Source organism: Myxocyprinus asiaticus, chromosome 40 (assembly GCF_019703515.2).
Source record: "Myxocyprinus asiaticus isolate MX2 ecotype Aquarium Trade chromosome 40, UBuf_Myxa_2, whole genome shotgun sequence".
Taxonomy (NCBI): Eukaryota; Metazoa; Chordata; class Actinopteri; order Cypriniformes; family Catostomidae; genus Myxocyprinus; species Myxocyprinus asiaticus.
This window is the reverse complement of record NC_059383.1, coordinates 11,372,058-11,397,415: the sequence shown is the minus strand read 5'-3', so window position 1 is coordinate 11,397,415 and position 25,358 is coordinate 11,372,058. Positions and strand designations below refer to the sequence as shown.

At 36.6% G+C, this 25,358-nt stretch overlaps 1 protein-coding gene across 1 annotated transcript in view; it reads right to left on the bottom strand.

Annotated features, from left to right (window-relative positions):
* Window positions 1-25,358, bottom strand: part of LOC127431044 (short transient receptor potential channel 5-like) — a 109,422-nt gene that overhangs the window by 26,692 nt on the left and 57,372 nt on the right. The window contains exons 4-7 of the mRNA XM_051681261.1: window positions 11,466-11,802; window positions 8,487-8,626; window positions 6,703-7,025; window positions 1,416-1,611 (exon numbers count right to left, since the gene is read on the bottom strand). Coding sequence (XP_051537221.1) covers window positions 1,416-1,611; window positions 6,703-7,025; window positions 8,487-8,626; window positions 11,466-11,802 — 996 coding nt within the window. The remainder of the gene's footprint in view (window positions 1-1,415; window positions 1,612-6,702; window positions 7,026-8,486; window positions 8,627-11,465; window positions 11,803-25,358) is intronic.

Below are 25,358 nucleotides of genomic sequence, written 5' to 3'. Positions count from 1 at the left end.
ATTTCTTTTTTTTTTTATTGTATCTGTATGTGTTTGATCATTTGTTCTTTCTTTATGGTCATTGATTTAATTTATTTTTCTTTCTTTACTGTTTGACTGGCATAACCTGCTTTCGTGTTTGCCAGTTTTTGTTTTGTATGTATTTTGCATTTTTGGATGTATGTAAGCAATTGGGCTAGCTGCCCTTTCTCTTTTTTTTTTTAATTGGATTCAATTTTTTTCTTTTTCGTATTGTGGGGTTAGATCAATGCCACTTGTCTAAGGAGTTTGGTGGTTTTGGTTTGTTCATCAGCTTTTTCCCTTTTTTATTTAGTTTATTTTGTTGCTGTCATAGTGCAGCCAGTAACTGATTTATGTTGTGTTTTCTTCTCTTTTCCAGGAGCTAACGGGCCCCGGGGCAGGGAGGCTAGTTGCCTTCATCCGGTGGTGGTGGTGTGTGTCCCTCACTGAGTGTCACGTGTGCCGTTACAACAACTTTTTCATGGTGTGTGGTCGTGTGGAATGATGTGGTTTCAGGTGACCCTCATAACTAACAGCTAGCCTACCCCGCTTCTGGCAAGCCTGGCCCTGGAAAAACGGTTATTCTTTTGGTTTATTTTTTATTTGGATTTTTCAAATAACCCAACAAGGATGGAACTGGTTTTATCTAGTTAACCCACTAAATCTCCACTTTTACTTTTACATTCACATTCACTTGCATTGTAAGGACCAACAGAGTAGAGATATTCTTCTAAAAATCTTCATTTGTGTTCAGCAAATGAAGGAAAGTCATACACATCTGGGATGGCATGAGGGTGAGTAAATTATGAGAGAATTTTCAGTTTTGGGTGAACTATCCCTTTAACAGCACCTGTCCCCATTCCAGCCTGATCCCAGGAAATTTGCGTGACTGTGACGACATTTTTGGAAAAAGATATTATGTGGTTCCTTACAAATATTGCGGCAGATCAGAGGTGAAATGTCCACTGTGTGATGTTACAAGTGAGTTAAATTTTCTCCCAAATAGATGAGGTTTTGAAGATTACAATGATAGTTCCAATGACCCACTTAAAAATTATTTTGTAAAAATGTAGGAGTAGTAATGTGATTCAGTGAGACCAGGTTGCCCCATTTACGTTCACTGTATGGAAAAGAGCAGTGTGAACATTCTGCAAACTAGAAAGAAAGTCATACGGGTTTGGAACAACATGAGGGTGAGTAAATGATTACAGAATTTAATTTTTGGGTCAACTATTCCATTGATGTTTAAAGAGTTTAGATAGAACTGAGTTTAGATATTGCAAATTATCTTCTTGATTTTCAAACTTCTCTGAAACCCTTTGTTTCCCACACAAAGCTATTTACTAACTAAAATTTTTGATCTTTTTGATCTTAAAGCAATTGTTCAACCAAAAATGAATGTTTTTGGCACTCACAGCAATGAGCTGGTAGGAGTTGTTCATCATAGCGATGAGCATGTTGAGCAGCACCACCAGAGAGATGACGTTATAAGTGCCGAACATCGTGGCCCCCACAAACTCTGTGAACTCATGACGAGCTTTCACATTGGTGACGTAGAGATTTAGCAGCCCAAACACAGACCAAAAGAGAGACTGAAGAGTTTCAAACAGCCTGAGGGGAGAAAAAAAAAAAAAAGCAGAAGGTAAACACTTCACTCACAAAATATTACATTTCACTGAATGCATAATCAGTTTCTTGTGGGAAAAGAAGAATGAAAATGAGGATGGGATGTTCTCTCCGGACTAGTTTTGATTTATTCAGATCTTATTGAAATCTCCAAATTTTGTTCACATCATTACAGAATCGCCTTGAGTGGAAGATTTTCATCTATTACACAAGAGTTGATAGATGACACTCGATAGCACTCTATAATTTCTGCATCGTCCTCTGAGATCAAATGATTTGGTGATACTCACACTATGATCTACAGAAGATCATAACCATTTCCACTCTCACTTCATTTCTCATTTCTTTCTCATTCTGACCTCTGCAGGAGGTCAGCATTACACTGCGTGTGGCATCCTTGCCACATTACTTTCATTGATTAACCAAAGCATCAGTGTGGACTTTGTAATATGTGCATCACAGTCCATTTATTTTGATTATTAACAAAGCTAAGAGACATGTGCACAAAGCCAAATAGGAAGCTTATGTGTTATCATTTAATGTGTAAAATTCTCAACATTTCAACATTTGTGAGATTTATTCCATCCAAACAGTTTTGAGGTTAAATGATTACATTTTTTGTCATTGGAAAATAGTGATCTGTGACATTCTGTTACATTGGATATTTAAAGTTTTTATGTCTATTTGTTAATGGGGGATCTGTGGATACAGTAAAGTATTTCGATTTTTGGAGTAAAAAATATTGTTTTTATTTTTGAAGTGAAGTTTATTTTTTATGATACTTCTGGGTCCTTTTCTCGACATTCCTTAAAACATCTCCTTTTGTTTTATGCATAAGAAAGAAAATCATATGGGTTTGGAATGACATGAGGGTGATTAATTATGACAGAATTTTCATTTTTGGGTGAACTATTCCTTTAAACAGGCCATGTTTTTGTTATATTGTATTACGCAGCTGTGCTTTTAAAAATGGGCATGTGTTGATGCATTTATCTGGCTAATGTCTGAAAGTTTTTTGCATCTTTGCACCTTCAATAAATGGTCTCTTTTGGACAGCTGAGGAAGTTCTGAAAGTTCAAATTTGTTTTCAAAGTACACCAAGCTTTATCTCAAAAGTTCAAGGAAAATTTGTAGAGTTGGGTTACTCAAGTTTGGATTCGGACTTGAGTCCGTGTCATGAGTCCAATTTGAATGGACTTGGACTTGTCACAGACTTGGATGCATTTTTACTCGGACTTGACTCGGGCTCGAGCCTTTGGGTCTCTGGATTTTTTTCAGAGTCCAGCCGAGTCTATGACATTTGTGATGCAGTGAAAAAGAAATAACAAAACAGAAATTAATGAACACATCTCATGCAGCTGTATTAGCCCCTGAAGTCGTAGATGTAGCCAGAGTTGTTTCACTGTTTTTAAGCAAACACACGCACACACACACATAAGCACAAGCACAGGCACACTCATCAGTCAACCAATATGCTTGAATGTTACTACAGAGACTGCTGTATATCATCGACTACCGAGGTGGCTGGCACGACAAAAACATAAAGATGGGTATGTATCCAATGTAATAGAAACTAAACAAGGCAGTTTTGCACGACATGGGACCTGACAACTGGTAAAATTGCATGTGGCATTTGTGCAGCCAAGACAATGCTCGCATTGCGGTTTCATTGCGGTTCAAAACTTAAATTCAAGAACTTAATTGAGTCAAGTCACCCACATCATGTCTCTCACAGTTTACTAAAAACAGCATACCAAAATACAAATAGATAAAAATAGTATTAATATTGGATATTCAGTCTTTTTAGGCGTAATGAATCTACACATCTACACAGTCTCGTGTGGTCCACGCAGTGTTGTCAGCTTGAACTGGTCCATAATAGCTTGATGAATTAACTGTGTAACTTTTTAAATAGTCAGGGGAAAAAAGCATTATTGATAAAGCAGACAGCAACTCTAAACAGATAAACAGCACCTATTTATTATTGATTGATTATTTTCAAAGCATTGACGGACTGCTTAAAATACATTCTTTTACAGCATTTGTCCACCATTCACAACATTCAACCATGCACAATAAAATATTAGGATATTTTGGGCAGTGAAATGTTTTGTTTATAATTTAATTATAGACTATAAAATAAATGTATTATTCAATGACAGAGTTTGTGTATGAAGCTCAACTTCAAGTTATGAGATGAATTTAGTTGGTTATGACGTTTTTATTTTACATTTTTATTTATTTTATTTTATTTTTATTGTAAACCACTGGGTAACTTATGCATGTCTTTTTTTAGCCTATATCTCTGACACTTTTTGTAACGATCCTGCTGGTACTGGCAATGACGAAGATGATGACGATGAATTGAAAAACCCAAGTGCAATTTTATTTACAAAAGTGAAATCCAAAAAAACACCTAACTATAAATGTGAAACATAAATATGAACATGAACTTGAATAGACTTGACTAAAACTTGACTTAACATGGAACCAATATTACCAAACATACATTCAACAATACTTCACAAAGGACAATGGAAAACATGAGGGTTTAAATACATGGACATGGGAGAACACATGACAAAGATAACCAATAAACCAATGAAAACAAGACACATGAACATGGAGGGAAAACATGAAATCACGTGACTAGGGACACGTGACATGAAACAGGAAATATCTTTAAAAAAAAAAAAGACATGAAAAACAAGAATAACAAAATACACATTACACTTTTGAAGGACAATTCTGTAAAATGTATGACTCAGAATTATTATTCTCCATGTTTTTCAGTTAAAGAAGAGCTCAATGAAATTTTCTTTGGTTGGTATTTAAAGATTTCAGACTGATTGCAGACCAAGGCGACTGCCGCTCAAGCAAATTTCATTTTTTTAAATTTGTTTTATCTTCTGCAGCAGCTGCTGCGAGATGCACACGTACGCATCAGGGATTTAGGTACAGGAGCAGCACACAGAACTGCCCTGCATTGTGCGGTTTCCTGCAAATTAACTAGAAAATCATGTCCATGACGACATGGCCCTAATATTATCAGTGGGCTTTTCCAGTGTTTTTGGATGCAGCATTTGCAGTCAAATCGTGAGATGTAACTTCTCAGCAAGTGCTAATTACTACTGTGTTGACTCATTTGTATGTACTGTATTTTCCCAAATCAGTCAGCAGATAGAGAAAAAAGATTCAGAAAGAAATTTCAGTATAGTTTATTATTTTTTTAGATAGGGATAATTTTAAATAAAACTAAATTAAATTGACAAATTGAAAATGAAGTAGAAATAAAACTAAATTAAAATTTGAAACAATAATAACCTTGGTTGTAATGACTAACGCAGCTTTTACATTCTTAAGTCTATGTTTGAGTGGAGGGGAAAAGCAACAAATAATTGAAATGTCAACAGAACACAGTAAGAAGTGTGTTGAAGGACAGTTTTCTCTTCATACACCTAAAGCATATGCTTTCATTCTGAAACCACTTTGAAGTCTATTCAGCAGGATATTAATCATAAAATATATATATGAAAGGCAACAGAGGTGTTTTTGTTGCATTTATATTGACAAACTGTTTTTCTTAGTTGTGAAGTTTAAAATAAGCTTAAAATATTGATGTTGAGTTTACGGTTACAATTTTAATTCAGATTCATGAACAGATTCATTCGGACTCGGACTCGACTCGGCCTGTTATGGATTCGGTCTTGAGTCCGACTCGTCCCTTTTTGGACTCGCACTCAACTCTGACTTAATTGTTTAAAGACTCTGACTTGACTCGGACTCGACTAAAAATTTGATTCCTCATAATTGATACCCCCTTTTAATATTGGTCTGTTCCTCACATATAGCTATCAAATGGCTTCAAAAGACTTGAAACTTGCCACTTGAGTCTTATAGACTACAACCCCAACTCCAAAAAAGTTGGGACAATTTTGGAAATGCTAATGAAAATGAAAAGGAATGATTTGTAAATTCTATTCACCCTGTGCTTTATTGAAAGCACTACAACTAAACATTATTTGATGTTTACCTTGTGAATAGAATTGTATTTTGTTTTTAAATATAGCCTACACTCATTTCAAATCAGATGATACAACTCTCTCCAAATGTTTTTAGAAATCGTCAAATAACAAGATGATGTGAAGTAGAAGATGTTAAGCAGGCGATGCTGTCATGTTACATAGTACATAAGGAGCCTTGAAAAAGAGCCTAGTCCTTCAAGAGCAAGGATCAGTCCAAAAGTCAGAGTCTGTATGGGGGTGTGTCAGTGCCCATGAAGGATATGTACAAACTTTGGAGCAACACATGTTGCCATCAAGACCCCGTCTTTTCCAGGGACGTCCCTGCATTTTCCATTAGGACAACTTCAAACCACATACTGCCGGATTTCAAGTGCATGGCTGTGTAAGCAGAAAGTGTGGGTGCTATATTGGCCTACCTGAAGTCTTGACCTGTCTCCAGTTAAGAATGTATGGTGCATTATGAAGCGCAAAATACAGCAATGAAGGCCCCGTACAATTGTGCAGATGAAGACCTGCATAATGGATGAATGGGGGAAAATTCCACTAGCTAAACTTAACAAACTCATGTCTTCAGTGCCCAAATGCTTATTTAGTGTTATTAGAAGAAACTGGGATGTTACACAATGGTAAACACACGACTGTTCAACTTTTTTGGAGCGTGTTGCAATCATCGATTTAAAATGAGTGTATATTTAAAAAAAAAAAAAGAATAAGTAATTAAAAAAAAAAAAAAAACATCAATAATTGTGTTGTTGTAATGCTTTCAATACAGCACAGGGTCAATCGAATTTACAAATCACTCTTTTTTGTTTTTATTAGCAATTTTCATACCGTCCCAACTTTGGGGTTTTAGTGTTATGGAACTTTTTCTGTCATTTTGGACCTTGACAACTATAGGTCGCCATCCACTTTCTCTAATAAAAACAGCAGCCTGGACAATCTGCTAAAGAACTCCTTTTGTGTGACACAAGGGTGAGTAGATAATGACAGGATTTTCATTTTTGAGTGAACTGTCATTTTTATCCAGCTGAACACAATTAATTGCACTCACGTGGAGAAGGCATTGTTCTGCCTCTCACAGCGGATCCCTTTACAGTTGTTGGGCTCATCGGCTGCCTCCGTCTCATAGTAGAAGTAGAGCTGGTTAAGGCCGTTGGCGAAGGCCAGCAGCACCAGACAGTAGATGAAGAGGAACTTGAGGATATCCAGCAGCATTCGGCCCAGAGAGATCTGCAGCGGGCCCAGGTGAGAGTTGGCCGTGAAGAGCGAGATAAGACGCAGTGAGCTGAAGATGTTGGCGATGGCGAATAGAGCCTCTGCAATGAGAGTTGGATGCCACATCTCCCATTCTACACGAGGACGACAACTGTTGTACTGATGGAGAGAGAAGATACAAGACATTATGGAGAGAGAGCTGTATTCCTAGTTCTCCAATCAACAGCCTTGCTGAAAGTCCTTGTAAGTGAAACCTTACAGTTTAATAGGAGGTGTCATTCAGTCCCACCATTAAAGAGCCAATTATACAGCCTTAGTTCAAAATTTACCTTCATTTTTGAGTTAACCTTTGCCTGAACGTATGCCATGTTTATTATGGCAGGAATAGTAGTAACATGCTATTTCGAACTTACAAGGAATCTTGCATGACAACACCATTTGCAACCCATTTTTCTTCTGTAGTGTGACATATTTTCTAATGAGCTAAGGTATTCAACACAGAAAAAAATGTAGGGTGGGATCAGGGTCATGAATTTAGGGGAAGCCCGAAATACAAATGTGGGGGCAAAATTTTTTTTTTTTATTTGTAACATCTGATATAGTTCTTAATATTCTATTATAGTTATACCGTAGTAATACATATTATGGCATAAAATATGAATGGATGTTGATATAATTGTTGGATATGAGATAAGAAATTCTTAAATAAATTCTCAATTAAGTATTTGTTATTAATGGATCAGACATGGTTAGAAAAAAATGCCTCCATAAAGGTAAAAAAAATGTCCCCAAAAACCACAGGAAGCAAATATTGCCCCATAATGAAAAAGTTATTTTCTGACACAGGGTGGGACTTAATTTCCAAAAATGTTTAACTTTCTATCAGGAACTGAGTAGAATGTGAAAAGTAGTATTACCTTTTATTTAGTGACTGTTTGATTTTGTAAACAATTGTCTTATTACAATTGTAAAAAAAAAAAATTGGAGTATGGAGTACTACTCCCCTCCTGAAACACAGCCAACACCTCTATTGAGGAGGCTTTTTGACCGGGACATGGAGGATGAGGGTCAATTTCACACTTAAGACCATCTCGATATATCCCAATGGTGATGCTTCTTTATCAAATCTATTATTATTTGCTCTTATTACTATAACCTTTATTACATTAAAGTTAACCAGCACTAAAGCACTAAAAAGTATGGTAAGATTTTGAAAAGGCTGTAATACCTACAAAAATAACCTTAAACCAATGGCTAAATAGCTGTTTGGCTATTGGTTAACATTAGGCATCAACTAGGCGATGGCAGCCAGTTGTTTCAGAGGCAGAGCTAGTTATTGCATGTTGATGAATGATTATGAAGACAATTTTTTTCTTTTCTTTGGAGTACCATACACTGGTATGTCATGCATAATAAAACCAGGATCGGGTATTAAGAAAGTAAATAGGGTCACTTTTGATTTCATGTTGACATTAAGCTGCTACTGTACTTAAAACTATTTAATACAAGTGTTCCTTTGTAAAAAATCAAATAAAACTAAATTAAATTAAATTAAATTAGATTAAAATAAAAAATGAGCTGTAGTTCAAATAAAAATTATCTTGGGGTAATTGTATCAACCTTAAAGTAGGCCACCATTTTAAGAGATATGGTGGCCAGGTAGAGAGAGTTCATGGCAAAATCCATCAGGTTCCACCAGTCATGGATGTACTCTGTGAAACCTCCATCCCACATCTCTTTAATCTCTGCCCAGATAAATCCTGCAAGGACCAAAATAAAAAATACTATGATAAGGTCAAAAGGATAAAAAAGTGCATGTACTCATGTGCACTATGAACCCCAAAAGGGTAAGGTGAAAAGTTTTCTCTGTCTATTTCCATAATTATATGTATATATTTTTTTATTGTGGCTAACATAATTTCTTGATTTTTTGGAATATTATACTTAAAGTGTGTCGGAGTATTTTTTCATATGTATAAAACTGTAATTATATACACTACCGATCAAAAGTTTTGAAACACTTGACTGAAATGTTTCTCATGATCTTAAAAATCTTTTGATCTGAAGGCGTATGATTAAATGTTTGAAATTAGTTTTGTAGATTAAAATATAATTGTGCCACCATATTAATTTATTTCATTATAAAACTAAAATTTAATAAAAAAAAAAAAAGTTTTTGAAATTGATGACTTGGACCAAATAATAAAGAAAATCAGCCAATAAGTGCCCAATATAGATGGGAACTCCTTCAATACTGTTTAAAAAGCATCCCAGGGTGATACATCAAGAAGTTGGTTGAGAAAATGTCAAGAGTACATTTCTGCAAATTCTAGGCAAAGGGTTACTACTTTGAAGATGCTAAAATATAACACAGTTTTGATTTATTTTGGATTTTGTTTAGTCACAACATAATTCCCATAGTTCCATTTATAATATTCCATAGTTTTAATGACTTCAGTATTATTCTAAAATGTGAAAACAATTATAATAAAGAATGAGTAAGTGTTTCAAAACTTTTGACCGGTAGTGTGTGTGTGTGTGTATATATATATATATATATACCATGGTCTGTTCGAATACTCGATTCAGATTGGCTGGAATGAGTGCGGTTCAAACCGTTGAATGCACAAGTAGTTCCGGTCAGTTTAATCACCGTTCGATATTAATGCGCTGTTGGTAACCATAGCAACATAACATTACAGCGTAAGCAGAGTGAACTATAGCAATTGAAAACATTTCCTAACTACTTTCATCATCACAGCTAATATAATGGAATTCAGCTTGTTTTGCATGGAGGGTGAGAGAAGGAAATCAGGACCCGTTAAGTGCGTATTTCGCTTTCTGGCAAGGCGATGCAAGACGATTTAAACTGTAATGTGTTGTGTATATTATGTTTCTGTGCTGAAGTGCCGCCTATAGCCACTGTTGTTTACAAAATGCACACAGCATTTTGCGGTGAAGCGCTACCATTCATGGACCAATTGCGATTTCATTAATGCAGTCAATCATGCAGCCTTTATGGATACCATGCCAATGTCTCAGAGGTCCAAATCTGCAGGTTCCAGAGTGTTATGAATGGTTTTCCCCTTATTATACAGTAAGCGCTACTTTTACTGTCACTGCCATGTTTGTAATGTCATTAAATAATAAATTTCCTCTGGAGTGTCAACCACTCTACATTCTGTTGATATTATTATTTCTGGATTGTGCATTTGAATTCACCATTTTGACCAAGTGTGTGGTGGCACTACTTTTTCTCTGCATCTGATTTAGAACAGGCAGAGCTGCAGATGTAACGGCCCTTAGATAAAATTAACTGTTATTTTTTATTCTTCCAGTTATAATTTGCACTGCAAAAAAATCTATGACAGCTGTAACTAATCAATGCTGGCAAGTGACCATGGTAAAAGCGGGATACACGGCTTTAAACGATTTTAAATACACTTCGCGTCGGGTGGTTCTTTGCCTCCACGTTGTGCAGTTAAAAAGCACACCTAGCCGAGGATTATCCTTTACATATTGTATATACATACATACATACATATATTTATTTATCATATATTTAAAAAAATATTCCTAGGGGCATTGGAAAATACTGTATACATTTAAAATTGATAAATGATGCTTTTTTGTGTGTATTTTTGGATGACAAAAAATGTAATAAATAATATAGGGAAACATTTTCAGAAAGAGAAATTTTTTCACCTTGCCCCTCAGGACTTCAGTAACATTCCCTACCCTCAAAAAGAAAAAAGACAAACAGAGAATAAATGACCATCATAAGGCTAACACATACTCCTTTTTACATAAACATGTTATTTTGCCTATTCCACTTATACAGTAGACCAGTCATGTAAGCATTTCTGTTTCATATTCCAAGGAATAAAGAAAACTCCATTCTCTGTGATTGCACCTATCTTCCAGATGCCGGATAATTTGTTTCAAGTCTCTCCACTTGCGTCTACTTCTGAGCTTGTGTCTACTTATGAGAGAAAACCTCAAGCCATTATGATTTAGCCTTTGTGTAATGAACTCTGAACTGGGGCTTGAGATATGATTACCTCAGCTTTTGTCTTGAGATTAATACATGATAATATCAACAATTAATGTGTTCATTACCTTCATCTGAGGGATAAAACCATAGCTGTATATATTTCCTGTGCAGTGTGCAAGTTTTATTGCTTAAGAAATGAGCTACCTAAATGTAAACCACAGTCAATTTTTTTTTGTTTTTTTTTGTTGAGCTAAATAAATATTTGTATATTTTGGATTGCAGCTTTGTTGTCAGCCTACACACATAACAGTGGCCCCCTTAAGTCACACTTACAAATGCCCAGCATGAATGTTTCTGCATTAGATAACAAAACGTCAAACCAAATTGCATTTATTTTAAAAGAACATAGCACCAGTGTCAAGCAAAGCATTTTATAAAAATAAATCATGTTGAATTTTAAATGATTAAACAATATACTGTATATTGTTCAAAATGAAAATAAAAATGAAAAAAAAAATTATGTGGACACTTTCTAGTTGGCAAATGTTAGTAGAGCATGTTCATGTGATAAACTACACCTCAAGTCATTCTGCTAGGACACTTACCTAGAACCCAGGGTAAGATCATCCACTCTACAATGGTGGGTGGAGGTCCCTGTACGTGCAGGTCAGTTTGCACAATATGCTGTGAGGCGAGGAGGAGGAGGAAGAGGAAAGTGAGGTAGGAAGCAGTGTGACAGATGAACTTGATGAAGGGTTTCTTGATGAACACACCCAGGGTGCTCTTTGGAGCCAGAAGATATATGAGGGAGAAGACAGGGAATAGCAGGCCAATGGTGAAGCAAGTGAGGAGCTTTACTGCCCAGTGACGTCGCCTCCAGCCCGGGAAACCATCATACCACAGTGTAGCCAGCAGCTGCTGGCAGTTAGGCTGAGCCACAAACTGTGATGGACAAATACAAGAATTAGTTAGCATGACTGAATAAGCCAATAATTCAGTGAAAATTCAAGACAATTGCTGATAAACAGGGGTGCTAGTCATAACTGGGATAGTTTACACCAAAAAGTAAATAAATAAATAAATAAATAATTCTGCCATCATTTACTCACACTCATGTTGTTCTAAACCCGTATGACTTTCTTTCTTCCATGGAACACATAAGGAGATATTAGGCAGAATGTTAGGGAATGATAGCCTCAGTCACCATTCAGCTTCATTTTATGGAAAAAGGAGCAACGTCAAAATTTTTCCAGAATTTCTTCTCGTGTTCCATGGAAAAAATAAAGTCATAAAGATTTGGAATAATATGAGGTTGAGTAAATAATGACAACAATTTGATTTAGGGTGGAACCAACCCTTTAAAATAGTGACACTTTTTTGGTTTCTTGACTGAAAATCATATAGTTGTTTTGTACATACTCTTGGCTACTTAGTACTGCATATGATATGATAAAATCATTATAATATAAGGTCATTTAAAAGTGTATTATAATTGAATAACGGGTTGATCAAGAATTGTCATGGGACATTGTCATTGTCACTTCAAAATCATAACAAAAAATATTTTGCATGTACTGTATATTATTTGCATCGTGACTTTATTTCAATGGCAGTCAGTTCAGCTCAGTTAATGTGGAAAAATCTCATTCGCATTACTGTAATGTAAAAAACTAATAATTTATTTAAATTATAAATTACATTTGTAAAGTACATTTGGAAGTATGCATCACTGTAGATTGTTTTCAATTGAATTGAATTTATGCTGGTTTTAATGAAAGGAAATTTGATAAAATACTGTATTACAGTAATGAGAATTAGATTTTTTTTTTAAATATGTATAAAGAGTAATGAGAATGAGGATTTATTGGATTACAGTAATGGAAATTTGATGGCAAATGAGTTTATTTGTCATGGAACTAACATTATAAATGCAAACAATAATTTTCATTCAAAGAGACGTCATTTTCTTTATGCAAAATATAATTTCTTAGTTTGTTCTTTTGGGGTAATATGCTTCTATGTTCAGTCATGAAACTCTATGTGGTACAAGCTCATACTGTAGGTCCTTTGACATGTAATCTGTTAGACAATCAAATTGCGTACTCCCACTTTTCTAGTATTTTATTTGTTTGCAGTTATGCTGGTTTCACTGCAGTGCGCTACAAGAGTTCAATACAAGGGTTCTCTGAAACCCTCCTACTCCCCAGCACCAACTGTCTAGAGTTGCTTTAAGGAAATGTATGAATGTCTAATTGTGCAGCAGCAACATGTGTCTAATTGTGAAGCAGCATGTGTGTGCATGTGTATGACAGTAGCAAGTCTTCAGACTTCAGCAGCAGTAGCTTAAGCAGATCAAGTCAGCCAACTAACTTTTCGTATCCATTATAACACCTTAAATTTATTCAGAGATGTTATGACTGAAATGGGTCTCACAAATATGTTTTTTTTTTCTGTGCCCCTTTTAATCTCTGCATTATGTCTTAAACATATGCATGACATTTCTCAGAACATCTGAAAACTATCAGTTAAGTTCAAATAAACCACAGCTCTTTTAAATGAGTACTAAACTGCTCTGAGATTTTACTACAGCACTGTTTAAAATGGCTTTGCGCTGTCTGTCTTCTGATAAAATAATTAAGGATTTCAAGGAATCTTTTTTAGTCAACCTAATGTCAGAGGCAATTTGTCACTGTTTCAAATGTTTTGTTGCTTCTTTTGTATTGTATTCTCTCAAATGTCTCTGTGAAGTATTAAGTTGGGTACTTCAATGTTAATGCTCCCAAACAACCTGGTTTGACTTTACACCAGAACTTTACCTCAGGTGACCTCCAACAAGAAGCACAGGTCTCTGCGGAACAATAATGGACATTTCTCAATCTGTGGGTGTTTTCAAATAGGGATGGGCATTTTCAACTATCCAAAGAAAGTAGGGAATCTCAATGTAGTAATCAGTGGGCATTTCTAAACCAGGATGGGCATTTCTAAACTATCCAATGAACCTAGAGAATCTCAGTGTAGTAGGCAAATCATGTAAAGTGGTTGAAAAACGCCCACTGATTGGAAAATGCCTATTTTTGTTCTGCAGAGACACATGTCAGAGACCTCAGAGACATTCCAGGTGGGGAAGGTAGCCACATGCAAAGCAAAGGAATGTGGGAAGAAGTAATTTCCCCATAGGAAAGACACATAAATCCCATAAAACAGACTTTTCTTCATTAATTTAAAGACAAACTGTTCTATAAATGAACATGCATATCCTCAGGACATTGTGTGTATGATTATTACTGTCTCATATATGTCTTTTGTACTTTATGACAGAACCACTAGATAATGTAAAATTATTGGTATCATGCTTCCTATCAAATTAATCCTTGTGTGATGCCCTAAACATTGGAGTATAGCACCCCCTTATAGCATGCATTGTATGCTTGTTATATTAATGAGAGCATAAAGGGGCACAAACTGCTAGCTTACTCCAATGATGCAAATGAGTCAGCTTCCAAACAAAGGAACTTTTCCCGCTGGAAAATTGCACCTTTCTCATTGGTCAAGCCAAACTCGAGAGGAGTGACCTCCCTCAGGAGTTAAAGGGCACTGTCGGAGTGACCTCCCCTCTCTGCTTTGCTCTCCCTCTCTGCTTTGCTCTCTCTCTCTTCCCTCTTCTCTTTCTCCCTTCTGTCATGGTTGCTGCTCATGTCGGACTGGAAACACCCAGTCCGACTGTGAGGTCGCGGGCCGGCAGGCCATGTGTAACTTCCTCGACCATAACGGAGTCAAACTAACACCGCAAGTTCATCATCATTTCTACAATCAACACGGAAAAAATTGATTGCAACTTCAACATCATCGACTCAAGGAACCATCCAGACTTTCTCCTGAGACTGCATCTGGGCTCTCTCTCAACAGCCAAGGCATTGCAAGTATCGTACAATTAACTATCTAAACAGAGATTTAGTATAAGCTGTGAACCCCTTTGTTAATAAAGATGCTTTGAAGTAAGAAACTGATGGTTCTTTCAGATGGTTAATTGACTCTTTGCATAGCTTTATTCCCCTGTTCTGTTCCGGTTTCATTTACTTTCACTTTTCCATTTCCCATGTATACGTGATTTGTGTGTATGTGTTTGTTTAGATTAGTTATGTGTTCGTGATTTAGTTAAATAAAGCTTTTGTGTACATTTTTGCGAGTTGATTCTGGTCTGCTTGTAAATCAACGTCAATTTAACAATTTGATTACAGCTACATGCTAAGAAAGAGTTATTTTTCTGTGGCCACGAAAAATATCCTTTCTGAGAGTTGGTAGACGATCAATACTGAGTGTTCGCTGGACGAACAGATTAATTGATTGTAATGTTAATTCAGCTACATCAAGTTAATTCTATTAACTGATCCAAATATTTATAATTAATTATAATGAGTTATAAATAATTATTCATATTTCCATTTTAAAGATAATTTGACTGTGGTATATTTTGATAAATAATCTCATCCCTGTTTTTAAAAGATTTCGCTTCGGTGACGACATGCAAGAAGCAGACGTGTGAGCGACGAGCTCTGCGCACTTTGCTAAATTTTTGATTATTTTCATGTTATAATTTGGTGAAATTTGATACACCCAGTTACACATTTGCTCTTTGAGGCAAAACATGGCAAAGAAGTCAAAATCCTCGGGCTCTGGAGACATTAAAAGACACTTACGTGTTCAGGATGAAAGCCCTGACAGGCCTACAGACCGGGGACTCGATTTGGATGGCACGGCGGGAGAGATGATCCAGTTGATTTGGAACATCTCCTTGAAAAGCTTGAAGATCTTGAGAATAGAAGCCGCAGGAATAATGTTCGAATTGTTGGAATTCCTGAGCATGAGGAGGGCAGAGATATGGTGAAATTTCTAGATGAGCTTTTCCTGAGTCTGCTCGATATAACAGGCCACAAGCTGGAAATCGAGCAAGCTCACAGAGTCCCGGCTCGGAGATCTGCTGAGGGAGACAGGCCCCGATCGATTCTGGCCAGATTTCTGAGATCATCCAATAAAGATCTTGTGTTGCACCAGGCGAGGAGCAAAGGGAAGCTTTCTTGGAAGAACCATAATATTTTCTTGTTCCCGGACTTTGCGTACTCGACAAGAGAGAAACGCGATCGGTTCAAGGAATGCAAGAAAATCTTACATCAGAAAAAGATCACTTTTGCTCTGATGTTCCCTGCCAAACTGAGAACAGAAACGAAGGTTGGTCGCAAAGTATTTATATGTCCCAATCAGGCAATGTCTTTTATTGAATCAATGGCTGAGTAAACTGCGTTGGCTCCGCCAAGTGGCTGGAGCTTGTTTTGTGAATAACACTTTTCCTTAAAGAAACTTTAGCATTGATGGAAGATTACTTTGCATTGAAGTTCCCTGCCAGTTTGAGAGTGGACACTACGGATGACCGCAAAATATCTACATGCTCACACAAAGGATGTCTTTTATAAAGTTGATGGATTGTGTAAGTCATGGTATATACATTTATGTGGCCTCCATGTGAATTGACTCGACCACCCGGGGAACCGGGATGCCGGTTTTGTTTCTTTTTGTGTTGGCTCCGCCTAGCGGCTGGAGCTTGTTCTGTTGATTAACACTCCTTTGGAACAGCTGTGGATTAATCTGTTCGTTCTTCGTGCTTATTCCTCCTGCTGGCTGTAGTTTGTTTTGTTGAGTATTTTTACGGGACATTGGAATGATTACGTCATCCGCTGAACTCATAACAGCTGGCTCACTGAACATTCGTCTGTCTGTCTGGGGAATCTGAACGGTTTTATATCAGCTGGAATTTGTTTTGTGGAAGATCACACCTTTGAGACAGTTCTGTGAATTAATCTACATGTCCTTTGTGTTCATTCTTCCTATTGACTGGGCTTATTTTACAAAGTATTTTCTGTTATGTTATTTTGCCTCACAAATTTGTGAGGCAAAATTGTACAATCCGATGGCAAAGTTGTCGTGGGGGCTCATGGGCATTCATGGACCTTTTGAGTTTAGAGGGATTTTTCGCCGGTTGGAGCTTTCGTGCGTGGGGTTAATGCGCACGTTTTTCTTTTTTCTGTTTGTTTTGTTCGGGGGGAAGTTTGGGGTTTAATTGTTTCACTAATGGGGAATGTGGTCTGTATAATTTTGTTTTTGACACACAATTTATTTTTTCTACTATATCAAAATGTCAAATGTTAATATGAGTGGATTGTCTCTCTCCACATGGAATGTGAATGGGTTGGGGCACCCCATAAAAAGAAGGAAGGTTATTACTTTTCTTAAATGTAAGAAATATGTTATTGTGTTTCTTCAAGAAATGCATCTTTCCCCGCAGGAAGCTGAAAAAATTGGGAAGATATGGGGTGGACATATTTGTGGGCTAATATTTACGCACCTAATGCTGATGATCAGGGCTTTTTTATAGATCTTGAAGGGATGTTGCACGCTGCTGGCACCCCTCATGATATAATATTGGGAGGAGACTTTAATCTTTTGATGGACTCAGTCCTTGATCATAGTGAAGCAAAAGTGTGTAAATCCCCTAGTGCAACATTGATGCTTCACAGGATGTGTAAAAATCTTGGTCTTACAGATATTTGGAGACTTTTGAACCCATCCGGTAGGGACTATACATTTTTTTCATCAGTCCATAAGATTTATTCTAGATTAGATTTTTTTGGTGTCCAAGTCCCTCATTTCATCTGTTGTTGATTGCTCAATTGGAAATATCTTAGTCTCAGGTCACACTCTGGTGAGTTTAGGGGTGTTGCCATATACAGAGAAAAAGAAATCATATAGTTGGCGCCTTAATGCGTCCCTTGTGCAAAATCCTGATTTCCAACAAATGTTAAAGACTGAAATCAATGTTTATATGGAGACCAACTGGTCCTCAGTATCCTCTGTGGGAGTGGCTTGGGAGGCACTTAAGGCAGTTCTTAAGGGTCGGATCATACAATATGCCTCATTCATTAAAAAATCCAAAGCACAAGAACTTGTGGAGTTAGAAGGAAATATTAAAAGTGCCGAGGTAGAGCTGAAGCACCATATGTCAGCTGATGGCCTCAGAGAATTGACCCGATTGAAATATAGATATAATACTATTTTGACACAGAAAGTGGAGTTTTGGTTATTCAGGGCAAGACAGTCATACTTTGAGTTGGGGGACAAAGCAAGAAAAATTTGGCTAGATATATAAAGCAGAGAGAGTCTTTTTCTACCATTCCCTCAGTGAAATCTGGTGGTGGTGAAATATTTATCTCGGCCATTGATATTAATAATGCTTTTAAAGAATTCTATTTTGATCTCTATAGTTCCAGGTCTTCATCCACTGATGAAGATATTAGGAACTTCGTGGAACCATCAGATCTCCCTAAACTGACGACTGTGCAAAACAATTCTCTTGATTCTAAGATAACCTTGGAGGAGCTTGATGAGGTAATTAAGGCCTGACGGCTTTTCCTCTGAGTTTTTCAAATCTTATGCTACAGAACTGGCTCCAATTTTGTTAGAAGTTTATACGGAATCATTAAAGAACGGAAAGCTTCCTCCAGCCATGACGCAAGCCCGGATTAGTCTGATTCTAAAAAAGGACAAAGATCCAAGTGAGTGTAAAAGTTACCGCCTAATTTCCCTGATCCAGTTAGATGTACAAATTTTGTCCAAAATTCTGGCTAATCAATTAAGTAAAGTTATGACATCACTTATACATATAGATCAGGTGGGGTTTATTCGAGGCCGTAGCTCTACTGATAATATTAGGCGTCTCATCAATATCATGTGGTCAGTAGCAAATGATCAATCTCCGGTCGCTGCCATCTCTCTTGACCCCGAAAAGGCGTTTGATATGGTAGAATGGGATTATCTTTTTAAGATTTTGGAAAGGTATGGGTACATTTATTGGTTGGATTAAGTTACTTTATAGACACCCTGTAGCAGCGGTGCAAACAAATGGGTTAATTTCTGATTATTTTACTCTGGATAGGGGCACCCGGCAGGGTTGCCCTCTTTCCCCATTATTGTTCTGTCTTGCCCTGGAACCACTAGCAGCCGTGATAAGAAAGGAGGATGATTTTCCAGGGGTAACGGCGGGAGGTGTGGCGCATAAGCTTCTGCTTTACGCAGAAGATATTTTATTATTCATCTCTGACCCTACTAGATCTATGCCTTGCCTCCACAGAATTATTAATTCCTTTTCCAAATTCTCAGGATACAAAGTCAATTGGTCTAAATCCGAAGCTTTGGCTTTGACAGCGTACTGTCCAGTAACGGCCTTCCTGCCGGGTGCCTTCCAGTGTCCCAAACAGGGCATTAAGTATTTGAGGATTTTATTCCCAGCAAATTTGTCTGATTTAGTCAGAGTTAATTTTGATCCCTTAATAAAAAGGTTTTAGAGCAATGTGGACAGGTGGGCTTCATTACACTTATCGATGATTGGGAAGGTTAATGTTATTAAAATTAATTGTATTCCAAAATTCAATTACTTACTGCAGTCTCTCCCTGTAGATGTCCCCCTCTCTTATTTCAAGCAATTTGATAGCATAGCAAAGTCCTTCATTTGGAATGGTAAGCATCCCAATAAGTTACATAGCCCGATTGACAAAGGTGGGTTAGGCCTACCAAAGATTTTGTTTTATTATTATGCATTCAGTCTTAGACATTTGGCTCATTGGTCACTTCCACCTGACAGAGCTCCTCCCTGGTTTTGTATTGAAAAGGAAGTTCTTGCCCCTATCTCGCCACTGCAAAGCCTTTCGATTAAACTAGCCGGAGAGGTTAAGTCACACCCCGTTATTTTACATTTGCACTCGATATGGACAAAAGTGTCCAGAGTGTTTAATTCTGATAATTATTTAAACGTAGCCTCGAGAATATGGCTGAACACTAAAATATGTATTAATAAGTCCCCTTTCTGTTGGTCAGATTGGATTGTGAGGGGGGTTAATACACTTGGTGACCTATATGAGAGTGGAGTATTGAGATCTTTTGAAAATTTGATTCAACATTTTGGGATTCCCAGATCTCAATTTTATAAGTATTTACAGTTGCGCCACCTGCTCTGCTCTGTTTTTGGGAGTAGCATACACCCCCCTAGAGTGGCAGATACTCTGGAAGTGGTGATTGCTGCTTTTGGGAAGGGTCATGAGGCATCAGTGAATTACTCCCTGTTAATTCAGAGTCTGGGGGACGGAGCTTTAAATTCTCTCAAAAGATTATGGGAGGAAGATTTAAATTTGATATTGGAGGAGGGAGAGTGGGCTAGGATCCTAAAAAGCAACAGTTCTGCATCTAGAGATGCAAGGATCCGTCTGATGCAATTTAAGATTTTGCATCAGTTCTACTGGACCCCCTCTAGATTGTATAGGCTTGGTCTTAAAGACTCACCCACCTGCTGGTGATGCCAGTCAGAAGACGGGGACACAACCCATGTTTTTTGGGGTTGTATTCAGGAATTTTGGTTGAGGATCCAGCGTTTTGTGTGTGACGTACTGGACACTCAGTTTTCATTTTCCCGCAGACTTTGTATTTTGGATGATGGAGGGGTCCTGAATATAGGAGATAAATATGTGAAAAGCTGGGTCCTGACCAGCATGATGATTGGCAGACAGCTAATCCTTAGGGGTTGGAAGTCAACTGATGCACTCTCATTTCGTGAGTGGTGCACCGAGTTGGGTAAAGTGGCAGCTTTCGAGGAGATGACTTCCAGACAACTGGGGAACCTGTTGAGTTATGGCAGAAAATAGGATTTTAAGTTGATTCCTAATGTATAATTTTGTGGTTAAATTTATTTTTGTCTGTCTTGGAATCAATAAAAAATGTTAATAACAAAAAGATTTCGCTTCAAAGCTGTACCTAAATATGTGTAATATTATTTTCAATAAGCCATGAGAATAATATTACCCCAATAAGAGAATTAATCATAATGTGTGCAGAAAATACGGAATATTAGTTGCAAACATCCTTGCGCTGACATAGGCCGACTCATTTTGACGAGCTACTTGCTGGACTCTCTGACACAAAGCTATGTTGTCATAGAAACACACACATACTAGATGCATGCCTAATATTTTCTGCTCCCTATATCATTATAAACTTTAGGGATGAATGCATTTGAATCATACTGCAAGTTAATTTGAATACCGAATAAAAAACATATATCATGCAGCCCCACTGGCCATCACTAAATTCTTAATTCGGGATAGCAATCAGTTGTCTGTGCAGTTATAATTTTAAAATCCTGCACCTCTAATTCACCACCTTACCTGGTACAGTCACTCAAATTCAAAGGTGTCTTCCTGAAGAGGGCACTTACTGCCCGTAAGACGGAATCTTCCATTGGGCCGCACACAAAACTCAGGACGTTTTTTGACTTAGTCTTGGATAGGAAACATTTGTACACGAAAAGTATGCTAGTTTAAATCTGTTTGTTTAAAGGATTAGACCTAAGATACAAATGGAAATCCACCGGTGTAATCTTCACAGAATGATTAAAAAAGCCCTTATACAGTAATCACAAAATACTGTGATCTGTGAACAGCGCTGAGAAAAGTAACAGGTGGCACGTGACAACACCTTTAATGCAGTGCTTCAGAAGACGTCGGACTATAATTTACAAATGAAAAATGATACTGAGAATTTTTTATAGTCATTAAAATCTAAATAAAAACTTTATTAACTTTATAAAGTAATTTCTAAGTGGAAAAATTTCCCAAATGGTCAGGTCATTTTCAATTTTCTAAAAGTTGATAGGGACTTGTCCCTATCATTCTTACCTAAATCTATGCTCATGCTAAGGGCTGTAAGTAAGCATTTAGAAGTCACTTTTATTCCAAATTAAAATTACACTTTTACACTACTCGACACGCAGCAGCCCTGGCCATCGTTTGCGGCCCGCATTTTGATTTCATGACCAAAAATATATTTATCAATATCAAATGTGTGTGAGATGTGAGGTGTCCATTATCAAAGGTTTTTATAGTTGCTTTCTGTATTGCTGAATCACAGCAGTTAAAGAGGGAAATATACTGCAAAAGCATGTAACGCATGAAATATACAACAAAGAATATCTGAACTAGTATTGCCAAAACTTCTACTAAAACTCAGCTATGTCAGCTAACATGAATCCTGCATATACTAATACTTCCTGCATACTGAATCAACACCTACATGAATCTAACTTGAAATGGTTATTAAGCAGCATTATTTTAGATCACTTTTATTTGAGTGTCATTTCAAACAGCCATTTGTTTTTTGTTTTTTTATCAGTTTAAATATGTCAACTTAAATTGGTCTAGAGTAATAAACCTGAGCTTGTTGAGTAGAAATGTAGTATGCAGTACTTGCAACTGGGGCTGATGTATGTATTTTTAAACACAGAAAGCATGAATAGCATCGCAGCAGTTAAAAGAGGGTTGTTTAAAAGTACCAGCACTGAAATCGAAATAGAGGTAGAAGGATACACTTGATCTGTCTCACAGAGGACTGGTTGCTTAGTGTGAGCACCCCCCAAGATTTATGTCCATACTGTGTTTGAAAAGTGCAATGAGAAATATAATTCCCCTCTCAGTTAGATACCACCACTGCTCAAAAATGGTCCCTTTGACACATTGCTGATGTGTAAAATTGTGTGCCTGCCCATTATAATTGTGTAAATAATGTTTCTCAAATCACATTTTCCCTTGACTGCCAGACCTACATTGCTCTGCAATGTTATTATGTTTAATGAAAGGAGCCAGTTCTGCTGTGAGATACTATTAAACAGACTGCTTATTCAAAATGCAACGTCAATGACAAACATGAACTGCAGCCGCTCATGAAAGCATTGTGAAATTACTCCATCAGCATTAGAATCACATGAAGCATTTCACAAGATTATTATTATTATCTTTTTTTCTGAAGTGTGTAATTTTTAAACAATAAAGCGTCACTGAACGTAAATTGCAAAGATAATGACTGGCAAAATTTGGAATAGCCATGCTACTCTTACTATTTCTGCCATATCTATACACAGTAGAAATAGTAAGAGTAGTACAGCAGTATGCTATTCTGAACAGAAGCGTTGCCAAAACTTTGGGGTTTGTGGGCCAAGAGAAATTATCGATTGCATGAGATCTGTAAACTCTTTTTTCATTTATTTTATTTTATTTATAAAAACTTTTAATGTTTAGCTAATTGTTTCCAGTGGTGTATATAGGACATTTAGGTACTAAAGGTTGTCTACTTTAAGAATATTAAAAGATCAATCAACAATTTTCCCGTTTGAGTACATTCAGACATTTATTTTACATGTGTAACATAAGGAATGTTAGTAGGCCTTGTGGCTGAGAACAGATATTTATTATTATTATATGGGGACTTTGGGGATTTGGCCTAGAAATTTTTGAAAATGTAAAGCCAGAAAGGACATTTTAACTATATGCACTAATTCTGGTAAAACTTGTCAGCACAGTTTACTTGTCTTTGGACAGATGGAAATGACTGAAATGGATATTGTCACTATGTCTACGCTATGGTTTACTGTCAATAAAATAACTTTTTTTTCTCTGATCGTGTCACTCCATCGCAACTCTACTCTCATTTAAGCATGGAAGAGATGATGCTGCTGCTGCGATAGCACAGTAAAGCAAGAACATTTATAAAGGAATCAGGTTTAAATTAAGTTAAGTTATAATTTATTGTCCTTTTGCATATCCAAATAAAGCTGATGGAAAATTTCGCAAATTTCACGACTTAATATTTTTCCATTTAACTCTAGCGCATAAACTCTATGTCGATATTTCAAATGTCGTGAAAAACTGGTTTGGAAACACTTTTTGTCAAGAAAATTGGCATTAATGCAAAATTTCTGTGCACAAAGATGTTTTAATTTAAAATATATACACAATACTATGAAAAAAGCATCAGTGTGCTTTTTTGGAATTCTAAAATATAGCCCAATTCTATAAAATTATTGTTTATACTTTTGAAAAAATGCTGGCAAAATTCCCTGTATTAAATTAATGAAATGACCAAATGAATAAAGCATTAAATAAAACAATTAATTACCAAATGAAAAAAAAAAAAAAAAGACCTATATATGCCTTTTCTTCACACAAACTTAAATTAGCCTTACCCTGTTCTGTAGATGAAAAAGTCGGCTGAATGACATTCTCAGAATGTTCAGCACTTCAGAACTATTTGTCCAATGCTGAGTTCACTTTCAGAAATATTACAGTCCTATCAGAAGGACAACTGCTCCCTCTTGATTGCAATTCCTCATCTTCTGATTGCATTTATTTGTGAAATTAAAATGACAGTAAGCTGTCTAATTTAAATGAATTGTCTCAATAAAAAAAATTAGGGACATATAAGAGGCGAAAGGTAGGCTACAAAATTAGCGATAAACACACATTTCTGTGTGGAAACGGCTTAAGAGCAGATTTCTTTTGCGATAAAACAAAACTTTGCAACAAAGTGTTTTTTTAGGCATGACATCATCATGCACACCATTTTTATCGATAAAAGGCCATTTGAATGGAAACAGGTAGAAGATGGCAAATTTCCCAAACTTTTTTTTACGCATTTTCACTTTATCGATAACAAAATAGTGTGAAAAGTGGATGGAAAATAGGGTAATGACAAGGTTTCAAGGAAGAGAAAAAAAAAATATTTAGACCTATCAACGCCTGCCAACTGTTTTCCTAAGTTACGACATAAATTCATAGCAATAAATTCACACATATAATATTTGGAAATAAAATCATTTCAGTCGAAAAAGAGGCTGGAATTTAAAAGTCTTAGGAATTTTGAGAACATATTATATCATCCAAAATAATTTATTTTAGAGTAGCTTATTTATGCCGTTTTGAGCTGCTGATGGTTTGAAAGCTTTGATGCAAACATTATACAGCCCAACAGCCTCTGTCGTTAGCGTTTCTTGGTTCGAAGCCAGCAACATTTGGCTGTTAGTGGAACAGGGGCATAATACAATGATACCCACTCAGGCTCACCCGGCTACGCCAGAGATTCCGAACATAGCAACAGTTTTCAAACAGGTTTCCAGAACACACACCCCTTCAGTCAGACAGAGTGTCCTGCCCCAAACTCACGCTATTGGTTGAGCCAATGTTGTTGCAGTACAGAGCACAACAGTCAGGTTCAGGAAGTAAAATAATCCCACTAGTTTCCTCCATAGATTCATTGATTTTTAACGATAACTTATGAACATTTAAAGACAGACCTACCATGAGGCCTAAGGTTGTTAATCGATGGTATGCTTCTACTGAAGCCATCAGTCTGCATTATTTCAGTTTAATTTTTTAAAAATCATGCTTAATAGCAGAATTTCTGGTGAAGAACTACACTACCCATAATCCTGAAGAGAGCTCTACCAATCAGAGCAAAAGGCCTCTGCAGTGACCGTCCACTTTGCAATGTGGATGATGTAAAAAATTGACTCTCAAATCACTTATATCTTTGTACATATCTGAATATTTTAAAATAAACTTAAAAAAAAATCA